We start from the raw sequence: 12,644 nt of genomic DNA, 5'->3' as shown, positions 1-12,644 counted from the left end.
CAGCACTAACCACTACACCCTGTCTTGCATTCTCATAATGTTAGCTCTCTGGAATTCTCTCCCTAATAATGTATTTCTTGCAGATACTGGGCTCATAACGATACATATGGAACATTAATGGCATCAACCATACCAATCTCAATCCAAGACAGAACCTGGCACTAACCCTCTGATCATTAAAACCAATGAAAACAGCAACAAATTATTATCATTGATATTATTTGAGTAATTATAATTATCTATTTTATTCAAATACGCAGTGTCCATGGCCTGATGGCTTACGAAGGTCATGAACACTGCTTCTAGATATCTCATTTGAATAAATAATTATAATTACTCAAATAATATCAATGATAACAAACAACACTGTTTTAGCAAACAACATTGATTTATAAGAATCTAATTTCCCAGAGTACTTTCGAAATACTGGAAGTTACAACACAACAGTTTGTTGCTGTTTTCACTGGTTTTAATGATCAGATGGTTTGTGCCAGGTTCTTTCGTGGATTTGTTTTACTGCCATTATTATTTGTATATTTTTCCCTATCCATAGCAAATATACCAAGCCATAGTTGTGGAAGTGCTCCATTTTTGTTGGTCTTATTATTCTTTTCTTTTATTTTATTAATCTTTTATTAGCTTTAATTATTGGAGAGTAGCCATGCTGGGACACTGCCTTTAAGAGTTTCAATCAATTGTATTGATTTCAGTACTTCGTGTAGTACATATTTTATCGATCTCGGGAGAAACATGAGGCCAGTCGACTTTGTCATAAGGGGAGATAATTTAGGGTAGCATTAAAACAGCACGAAGTTACTTTCCTTTGCTGCATAAAGTTTGTTCACACTCTCACACACAGGCAAATACACACACACACACATGTACTTACGTAATACTTCTGCACAGTTTCTACCAACCAAATTCCATTCTTGCCTAAAATGCTGTGCAGTAGGACTGAACCCACAATCACATGGGTGTAAAGAGTACATCTTAACCACTTGGCCATGTCTATTCCCACATGTCCTGCATTCCTGACTACATTATCTCTGTTTTGGACCCGACACTGTTCATCGATGGTCCTGTTCCACCCTTTACTCTTCACAAACACATCACAGAATCTTTTTTTATCTTTTGCTTGTTTCAGTCATTAGACTACGGCCATGCTGGGGCACCACCTTGAAGAATTTTTAGTTGAATAAATCAACCTCAATGCTTTTTATTTATTTTTATGTATTATAAATAAATAAATATTGGGTTGTCCGGAAAGTTCGTGCCGATTTATAATAGCTTACCTTTCGACTTATTTGCCATGAAACCACCTCAATTCTGGGAAGAGGATATTTTCAAGTTAAAGGAAAGATGGAGAAGCATTCTCTGAATCATTTGCTCCTGATTTAAAATATAAGTGGCTGAGTATTCCACAGAATGTGTGCCTTTAATGTAATTCTCAATCAGAATCAACATGGTACAGTATCTAACAAAGCTGTTCTTTTGAATTACAGGCACAATTCATTCAATAGGCTTCTATACAATTTCCAACCACCTGATTTTACTCACAAGATAAGGGTTGATCCAAGGCTACAGAGAAAATATTTTCCCAAAATGCCACTCAGTAGGACTGAACCAGGGACTTTGTGGTTGTCAAGCAAAGTTCTTAACCATTTGCCCATATTGCACCTTTGGCCATATAAACATGTCTTAACAATAAAAACCTACAATGAATTCTAATTGAAATCAAGAAATTACTTGTGAATCATATAAACCCACGTGTTTTATCAAGGTCTTAATTTCATATATCATTTTTCATCCAAGTTTAAATATTATAATCCAAGAGTCTAATGGGGAAGAAAACCCAGTGAGTTAGAATAAAATCTCAAAGGTGAGCTTGTTTGTGAAAAGTATAACATTTGAGAATTAAAGTGTATAGGAAAGCTTATCTTTGCTACTCTAAAATTCTACATGCTTGTAATAAACTGCCACTTTAGCAAGGAACATTTAACCCTTTAGCATTTAAACCAGCCATAACAGGCTGAAATATTCTATCTGTTTTATGTTCAAATCAGCCAAATCTAGCTTCTTACACTTACCCTACAATGTCATTCTAAAAATAAGCAAACACATCATTGAAATCTAGAAGCTTAGAGATTTTTGGTGATTAATTCAAGACAATGTGAATAAACAAGCATTACATATGACAGAGTAATCTGAATGCTAAAGGATTAACAGTAATCCTTATGCTTTTTAATGTCAGAGATAATTCTTATCAAGTTGGAACTTCAGTCATTAGCAGAGATTTCAAGGATGAAGAATCCAGAAGCTAGCTTGAAATAATGTTAAATCGAATCAGTCCTATAAAAGTGACTTTCATAAGCAATAACTACCAAGAACTAGAATGTTGATAATGCATTGGAATATTTAAATATAAGAGACCAATTTCTAAGATATTTTGTATCACATTTAAAAAGATTAAACTTTGCTATTATCGATAATGAAACTAAAACGATAAACATATGTACGTTTGTTATTTTTGAAACCTTTGATTAAAAATGAATTTTTCATTTATTAAATACCTCATAGAATTAATCATCTTTGCTTCAAGCAAATCTTGGTGTTAATGGTTTAATAAGAAAAGAGCAAAATCAAATGCATGGAAGAAGGTAATCTTCAAGTCTGATATTTTCAGGTGATTTTGGAAGCGAAAAGCATTTTATATAAACATTTTATAAATTTAAAATCAATTATATTTCCATAGGGTTATATTAAGTTACACAAGTAAATGGTTCAAATGAAACGTGTATATATATATACATGCATATATATATATATATATATATATATATATATATATATATATATACATGGGAATCTATAATTAGAGTTCCCATAAACTTTGCAGGTATTTTAACATAAATTAAAGAATGAAAATATTAAGCTTCTCTTCGTAGTAAGACAATGTTTCTCAACTGATTGATCAATTCAATAAAAAAAAAAATTTAAAAGTATGTGAATTGTTGAAAATAATAAACAATGAAATTTCATGAGTTAAATTTTTAACCCGTTTGCAAAACAGAGATGATACATTTTCGGAAAACAAAGAAGACGTAAAAGATAACTGAGAAAACTCATTCAACCAACCGTTACCTCATCTTCCGTAGTATCTCGGGGACTGGCATTATGGGTAGGTGACATTTCCGATGAATATGATGAAGAACTGTCAGTGCTTATTCTTCGAGTTATTTCTCTCTCTCCACGTGGAGTCAGTAATAGAGCTTGAATGTATTCACAGATTCTCTTAAAGCGTCGAGTTGGCCCTAACAAAAAACAAAAAGTAAATAATAATAAACATTGCAACATATAGATCAGGGGTTCTCAACTGGGGAACCCTATGGCCCTTGGAGGTACACATAAGATTTTGTTCCTAAAATTCCTGTGCAATGAATTGGTTTTAGTTCTGCAATACGCAAAATATTTTAACATTTTTTTATACGGTTCCTAATAATGGTGCTCCAGCATGGCCGCAGTCAAATGACTGAAACGAATAAAAGAATAAAAATATAACAGGGTTATAGAATAGCTATTAAGGTCCACCTGAGTAAAATAGGAACCACAAGGGGTCCCCAGGCAAAAAATGGTTGAGAACCACTGATATAGATGGACAGAATTATGCATATATGAATATTATATGTATGTCATCATCAGCCTTTAACGTCTGTCTTCCATGCTGGCATGGGTTGGACAGTTGGCAGAATCTAGGGTCGGAGCATGGCATAATACACAAATGCCTGCTCTGGCATACTTTCTACAGTCATGCATATATATATATATATATATATATATACATATATATATAATATATATATATATATATATATACATATATATATAATATATATATATATATGTATATATATGTGTGTGTAAATATATACATACATACATATATGCATACACACACACACACACACATATGTATGCATGTATATATATATATATATATATATATATATATATATATATATATATGAGTGTGTGTGTGTATGTATGTGTGTGATATAGCAATTTGTTTATAGCTCCAGAACTGACACTAATTATCTCCCTTTACTCAATACTGACATAGTTTAAAGTCTACCGTTCGTCATACACTTTGTACTAAGCCTTTTGATACCAACTGACTTGAGACCACCTCTGGTTCTATGATACAAAGTGGTCTAAATTTTAAAGTGGTCTAAATTAAAACTGCCCATCCAAACACCAGCTTAACCTTTTTGTTACCATATTTCTAATAAAATACACTGTGCATGTTTCCATTAATCCAGGAACAATGAAGAATTTAGTAAAAACGACTTTCTCATTATTAAACTGATGTTATAAGGCGGGGGGCTGGCAGAAACGTTAGCACGCCGGGCGAAATGCTTAACGGTATTTCGTCTGTCTTTACTTTCTGAGTTCAAATTCCACCAAGGTCGACTTTGTCTTTCATCCTTTCGGGGTTGATAAATTAAGTACCAGTTGTGCACTGGGTCAATCTAATCACCTGGTCCCCTCTCCCAAAATTTCGGGCCTAGAGTAGAGAAGATTATTAAACTGGTGTTTGGAACATAAATTAATATGAAATTTTATGATGAATATAGTAAAATGACTCATTATTAAACTAGAATTTTTAATTTAGATCTCTTTAAGATGGTTTATAATAAACAAAGTTATTTTGCTAAATTCATTGTTTTCAAAATTAACAGAAATCCAAGCAGTGTTGAGCAACATGACTGATTATAGAAACCATGCCACAACAGGCAGTTGGAGTCAGGACAGCTCCCTACTGGCCAGCTCCATGTCAAACAATCCAACCCATACCAGCATGGAAAACAGATGTTAAACGGTGATGATGATAATGATGATGATGATGATAGATTACATAAGGGAGTAAACCACAGCAGAAAATCCAGAGGGTGGGACCCTAAGGCAAATATATACAGTTATACTTAACCAATATCAGGCATCCCTGCAGCTCCATGGATGCTGCAAATGTATTGACTTGTCTTTCCTTGGGAGCATATTCATGAATGGAAGGAAGATAAATGTGCTTGGGGCTAGGCACTCGCTTCTGGAAGTAGCCCAGGCACAGCAGAGATGGTGGTCACTGTCTCTGCAATACCATTGACCAACAACGAAAAAGGCCAACCTGATTACGTGTAAAATATATACAGAATAAAGTATACAAAAAAAGAAGAACACCTGAGATTACCTGAAATCAGGGTAAATGTCAAGCAGTAGGATTCTCCGTTATTCTCATAACCTGGTGAGGGAGAGATATCCACTTGAAATCGAACATTACGGGAAAACATGGAAGCACTGCTGGATCTCCTGTATTCTGCTCGGAACGTTGTAGTTGAGACAACACTATGACTCATATCTGGAGTCTAAACAAAATATACGAGGGAATAGAAATAGAAATATATATATATATATATATATATATATATATATATATATATATATATATATATATATATATATATATATATATATATATATATATATATTTATATATATATATATATATATATATATATACAAAAGAAATGAAAGGCGAGAGGTGTGTCACTGAAGAGATAGCAACAGTGCAATGAAATAATTATTTGACAAAAGAAAAAAAAAGAAATGACAACACAAACAATAATGGACATTTGAACTATCGATTGACTCTTTGACCAAAGTGTTTAACATACGAGTTAGAAAATCTAGTAAAAAATGGCTGGTCGATAAATTTGTTAGCGGAGTAACTAACCCGTTAGCTAACAATAACAATAAAGGACCTAACCAGTGTGTGTGTTTATTGTTACCAGCATAATGACCCTCCCAAGGTTCAATAATATATATACAAATATCCGCAAAGCAAATACGAATGATACTTGGGGTAGAAATATTTTGTCCTTTCATCCAAAGAAAAATGCTTGATGTGTGTGTGTGTGTGTGTGCCCCAGCATGGCCACAGCCTTTAGGCTAAAATACATAAAAGAGTAAAACAGTCAACAAGTATATATACACACACATGTAACATATACACACACATATATATACACACACACACACACACACATACATTTAAATGTATGTGTATGCACACATATGCATGCATACACATGTGTGCGTTTGTGTGCTTGTTTACATCTCCACTCACTTATGTGGAAGTTACAACATTTGAATGATGCGGTTGGTTACATTTCCTCTGTGAATAAGTCATCAGCAGGCTTCATGCATTTGAAGTTGAGTGGAATAATGGGATCCCTTACTTAAAAAACAAGAAGAGCGTCCAGCTATAAAACAATGGCTCAGTAACATATTTGTCTAACTCACACTAGTATGGAAAAACAGACAAAGGAATGAATGAGCATAATAGAACCCCTTGGAGGCGCGTGGCCTAGCGGTTAGGGTGTCAGCACCATGATATAAGATTGTGGTTTCGATTCCTGGACCGGGTGACGCGTTGTGTTCTTGAGCAAAACACTTCATTTCATGTTGCTCCAGTCCACTCAGCTGGCAAAAATGAGTAACGCTGATGGACTGGCGTCCCGTCCAGCTGGGGTAAGGCGGCGAGCTGGCAGAAACGTTAGCACGCCGGACAAAATGCTTAGCAGTATTTCGTCTGCCGTTACGTTCTGAGTTCAAATTCCGCTGAGGTCGACTTTGCCTTTCATCCTTTCGGGGTCGATTAGATAAGTACCAGTTACGCACTGGGGTCGATATAATCGACTTAATCCGTTTGTCTGTCCTTCTTTGTCCCCTCTGTGTGTAGCCCCTTGTGGGCAGTAAAGAAATAAGAAACCCTTCCACAAACAGTACACAAAATATTTTCTCTTAATCCTCATTGTCCACATACATCATATCTTCATAACATTATAGTTCTCATGCTGCATACTTCAATTTATATCTTTGATAACCAACTGCTTTTTCATCTCTCTCTCTCTCTCACAGTATAACATTAGGGGTAAGGGGCAGCCATCAGTCAAGACTGGTTATACATCTGCATCTGTATGCACAAGCTTGACAAAGTTTTTCTTTTTTTTTCTTGTGAGTGACTAACAGTTACCCATGCATGCAAGTCTCCCAAAAGATATCAATGGACATTACACACACACAATGCAACAGCAATTAACACAAGAATATCTAGCATGGTACAGCAGAATTAGAAATATGGTAAACATAGTAAGACAAGTTTAAAATCATTTTAAAATAAGAAAAGGATACAAACAATTTTTCTGCAGCAATTAACCAAATAAAATCACAGAGAAATAATTAATAGTTTTATTTATATTTTTTTTTTGTAATTAACAAAAATAAAAAGCGCTGAACTTACTGAAAGGAAAGCATGAACTAAATCTGCTTTCACTTGACTCAAGGGTTTGTCACGTACAATAACAAAGTGATGTTCTTCTCGCTCTGTTCCCATTAGAGCACCAAACCATGACCGTTTTGTCATTCTGAAAATAAATGCACAGGGTTTACAGCCACAGCGACAAATGACAACATATATATATATATATATATATATATATATATATATATAGTATGTGTGTGTGTTTATTATAAAAGGCAGAAAAGCATAAGTTTCACAGATAGATCATCAGTTAAGTACTTTCAACAGCTGTTTCATTAGGAATAAGCATAACTGATTCAATAATTACATAATTAAGACACATAATTCATGAAAATTAATTTAATCTGAATGCTAAAGGGTTAGAGTACATAAACGCCATTATATTCAGTTTTTTTGTTTTTTGAGATAATATTGTACAATAATATGTGATGGAGGGTCTCTGTGGTGCATTGAAGATTGATGATCACAGATACAATTCCCAAAAGTTATCAAAACATTTACTCACTCAGGAGAGGATTCAGGAGTACAACCAAGATCGTCGCTCGTGGGAACTGTAAAAATAAAAAGGACAAAATTAATTTAAACACACATTTCATAGAACATCAATACTTTTCATAAAACAAAGACTTATCACATTTCCACAGAAATTTTTTCTAAAAAAAATAATAGAAAAACAGGTAAAAAAAACCATGTTGTTTATTTCCTCTTAACCCTTTTGATACCAAACCATCTGGCACTACCCTTGGTTCTATGGCTTCTGTGACACAAACTTCCTTACGAAAGTGATCTATATTAAAAATGTCCATTAAAATTTCCTGTTCATTATGTTACAAATACCATTTTTAACCATGGTAAAGGTATTTTCTACCCCTAACCCTAGCCCTAATTATTTTCAAAATCAAATGAAACAAAGAAAGTGCAATTTACCAGAAATATGATAACGGAAGGGTTAAGCAAATGCATAAAGTTAAATTGCTAAACTAGAAATCCAAAAATGTTATTTTTATACATATACATACATATACCCAGGCCTACTCTCCATTTTCTTTTTAGGAGGGGGTGGCCACAACAAGACACACACCAGGCATTCCATTCATTTCCCAGCTCGTGAGGCAAGCCCCATCCAATGCTCAGGTCAAGGCATAGAGCACAACCCCCAATATCAGCAGCAGAGCCTGACAGCATATGTTGGTTTACCCCTGCCGTATCATGAAGGGTTTGTTGATTAAATCAACCCTTGTACTTGAGTTGTACTTTATTATATTGACCCCCAAATGGATGAAAAACAACATGAGCTCAGAAATTAAAAAGATGAAAGAAATACTGCGAGGCACATTTTTCTAACATTCTAACCATTTTGCCCCACCATTGCCCTACAACTCCCTCTTATAATGGTTTCTCATTTAGAGATAAGGCCAGAAATTTTGAGGTGGGATGGTAAGTTGATACCATGAACCTCAGTATGACTGATGTTTGTTTTACTGACATGGAAGGTTGAAAGGCTGAGTTTACCTTTGCAGGATTTGAACTCAAAACATAAAGAACCATTTAGCCCTATAGCGTTAATGCTTCTGCCAGCTCACTTTCCTTGACAACAACATTCTCTAAAAATAACAATAGTATATATCCACAGAAAATAAATTCATTTGCAAGGAAATTCTAAGATGTGTCACATCACCTGCAAGCTTCTTCTTTCTTCATGGATAATACAAGTCTCCTGAATGAATCAGAACACCACAAATAGCAACATCAGTCAGAAAATATCAGTCCAAGTAAATCCACCATAAATACCAGCCTATTTTGAGCTACCTGAAGTATTGTGGTTCTTATAAATCTTCTGTCTATAATCAATCAGTTGTTAAGTAAATTTAGTGTGCTGAGTGAAGTTCAGGGAATGTGGGGCATTATTATGTGGGGAAAAGGTTCTCATTGAAGATGAAAGGAAAGTTCTATAGGAGTTGTGTGAGAGCTGCAATGCTGTATGGGAGTGCGACATGGTGTTTGAGGGAGAGAGAGATGGCAATTTTGAGGACTGAGAGAGCAATGGTGAGCGAAATGTGTGGTGTGAGGCTGTTTGACTGACGACTTGATGGGGATGCAGGAGTTGGAGGAATCAGTGGAACAGCTGGTAAGGGTGAATGACGTGCAGTGGTATGGGCATGTGTTGAGGAGGGATGAGGAGAATGTTCTGAGGAGGGTGCTTGAGTTTGGGGTAAATGGACAGCAAAAGCAACGTAGACTGAAGAAAAGGTGGAGGGGACAAGTAGAGGAGGAGATTGGGAGGGTTGGCTTGAGGAGAGAGGACACCCAAAACCAGGCAAGATGGTGTGAGGGCAGTTGCTATGGCATTGAGGTAGATCCAACCACGCCTGTTAATGGGACAAAACTTAGATTCAAAATGATGGATGATGATGAATGTGCCAACTGGTAAAGCATTATAAATGTAGAAATTGTTATTTCTCCTTTAATGGTGTCTCTTCTTGATACCATTTCATGTAGATTACACAAATATTCATATATCTCTACATCAAACAATGCCTTATGAATGAATTTGGTCAATGGAAACTGTGTGGAATCCCACAGTGTATGTGTATTTGGGTTTAGATGCATGTGAGTGCACATGAGTATATAAGTTATCTGGTACTCTGTCAGTTATGACATCAAGGGTTCCAGTTGATCTAATCAACAGAACAGCCTGCTCATGAAATTAATGTTTAAGTGGCTGAGTACTCCACAGACATGTGTACCCTTAATGTGGTTCTCAGGGAGATTGAATATTATACAGAATGTGACAAGGCTGGCCCTTTGAATTACAGGTGCAACTCAGTTTTGCCAGTTGAGTAGAATGGAGCAACAGGAAAATAAAGTGCTTGCTCAAGAACCACAATGTACCACCAGGAATTGAACTCGTAACCTTGTGACTGTAAGCTGAATACCCTAACCACTAAGCTATGAGCCTTTGTGCGTCTAAGAACATGAATGTTGATATCCCACTGCTTTTCTTGAGTGAAACAGTGATATAATGATTGAGTCGTCAAGTCGTCCAACCCATGCTAGCATGGAAAGCAGACGTTAAACGATGATGATGATGATGATGAAGACATGTGGAATAAAAAATCCCTTACCTGAAAAATAGATAAGGGTTGGCAATGGGAAGAGCATCCAACCATAAAATCCTGCTAAGTGTGCATGTGTGTGTGTATATAAGTAGTGCCTGTGTGTATGGTAAGAAGAACCATCGTTGATATGCATTCAAATGTACTATGAGCACCCGTTGCAGAAAATGCAAAACAGCCACAATGGCGATACGTGTGTAGGAAAACTATGGTATACACTGCATATGTGTTTATCCTATTTTTTTCCCATACAGTCATCCAACCATACATACATACACCCCACCACACACACACATATCTGCCTTGCTTTACTTTTGGCCCTCAATGTCTTGATGGAACCATAGGGACACCATTGTGACATATGGTATGACCTGGCCATCTTTAGACCTGGTGGAGCCCACTGTTTGCCAGGTGTGACCAGAATTGATTTCTTCCACAAAGGGATGAAATTAGAAAGAGAGAAAAACAGAGTGAGAGAAAGAGAAGAACGAACCCCGGAACATGACTGGTACTTTATTTATCAACCCTGAAAGGATGAAAGACTATGTTGACTTTGGTGAGATTTGAACTCTGAGTGTAGAGACCCAGAATAATTACCACAAAGCAACCCATCCAATGACTCTGAATAAGTAGTCTTGCATGTACGTGTGCATGTGTGCATGTGTGTATGTGTGTGTGTTTGTGTATACATGTGTAAATATATGTATACACATATATATGTACACAAACACACTAACACACACACAAATACACACACACACACACACAAACACAGAAGCACACACACACACACAAACACAGAAGCACACACACAACCCCCCACACTCACTAACATGCACACACACAACCCCCCACACTCACTAACATGCACACACACACAAACTAACACACATACACATACAAACACACACTAACACACACACACAAACACACACTAACACACACATACACAAACCCACACACACACTCACTAATACACACACACACACACACACACAAACAAACAAACACAAACACACACAAACACACACACACAAACACACACAAACAAACACAAACACACACACACACATTTAAACACATATAGTCATAACTGATTCATGTCAACAGAATTCTATAAGATACAAATTTCATCCAATTCGTGACAATCAACCAAAAATTAGTCACCTTTCAATTTTAGTTTCCATAGCAATGCATGCATCCAAACAATTAACATTTACAGGTATTAATTTGAAATCAAAATTTTACAATATTAATTAAAAGAAATTAGTCAGCATTAACGAATGATCTGAGATGATACAATAAAATGGCAAACAAACAAATATCTTTCAATACAAAGACCACAGTAAAATCCGTAGACAACAATGAAATTGTCCCAAATAAAATAGCTTTTAGGCATGGTTCTTCTACTTTGTGCTTATTTTAATCCTTTATGTTCTGAGTTCAAATCCTGTAAGGGTCGATATTGACTTTCATCCTTGCAAGGTCGATAAAATAAAGCGCTGTCATGTACAGGGGTTGGTGAAATAGTTGATTAAATCTCCTCTCCTCAAAATTGAGACGGGAGATAACAGAAGTGTATACAGAATAGTAAGTGAATGCTTTTTTACTGGAGTTATGAAATGGAATGGAGGTGGGGGGAGGGCAGTGAATTTGTGTGCATTCAAGGGCGCAAAGCTTCACATGTTCCAACTCATCATTATGCAAATATGATTATGTGTGCACGCAATGTGTTCCTGTTGGATTTCTTCCCCCACAACATCTCCTCCTGGCACCCTCTCCCTCTATTTGCATCTGCTCGCTGCATTCTCTTCCCTCTCCACCACCCTTCACAATCCCTTGAACTTACCCACACACTCACCCTATCCAATCCTTGGTCCCACTTCACTTACATACACCTCCCTGTATGTTGGGTGTACCTCACCCCATCACATCTTCACTATATTATACTATCTCTCTCTTCTCTCTCTCTCTCTCTCTCTTCTCTCTCTCTCTCCAGCTAAAGTAGTCATAATTCTCTTCTACTGCAAGACATCTATTTTTGTCACTCTATTCACCTGTGCCCAGCGTCACCTTTCTGGCACTTGTGCCTGCGGCATGTGTAAGGACTTTCGAGCAAGATCGTTGCCAGTGCCCCTGGACTGGCTCTTGTG

The 12,644-nt window shown here is 36.2% G+C and overlaps 1 protein-coding gene across 25 annotated transcripts in view; it reads right to left on the bottom strand.

Annotated features, from left to right (window-relative positions):
• The window catches only part of LOC106875082 (serine/threonine-protein kinase BRSK2), a 316,142-nt gene that overhangs the window by 30,315 nt on the left and 273,183 nt on the right, over positions 1-12,644 (bottom strand). For 13 of the 25 annotated variants that reach the window (XM_089360366.1, XM_089360373.1, XM_089360369.1 and 10 more), the window contains 4 exons: positions 7,881-7,926; positions 7,355-7,478; positions 5,243-5,417; positions 3,136-3,311 (listed from right to left, as the gene is read on the bottom strand). In XM_089360366.1, coding sequence (XP_089216492.1) covers positions 3,136-3,311; positions 5,243-5,417; positions 7,355-7,478; positions 7,881-7,926 — 521 coding nt within the window. The remainder of the gene's footprint in view (positions 1-3,135; positions 3,312-5,242; positions 5,418-7,354; positions 7,479-7,880; positions 7,927-12,644) is intronic. The other 12 variants (XM_089360385.1, XM_089360367.1, XM_089360375.1 and 9 more) reach the window with 1 other exon arrangement.

This window comes from Octopus bimaculoides, chromosome 11, assembly GCF_046866305.1.
Source record: "Octopus bimaculoides isolate indiv1 chromosome 11, ASM4686630v1, whole genome shotgun sequence".
Classification (NCBI taxonomy): Eukaryota; Metazoa; Mollusca; class Cephalopoda; order Octopoda; family Octopodidae; genus Octopus; species Octopus bimaculoides.
The sequence above is the reverse complement of the archived record's forward strand: the minus strand, read 5'-3'. Positions and strand labels throughout refer to the sequence as shown.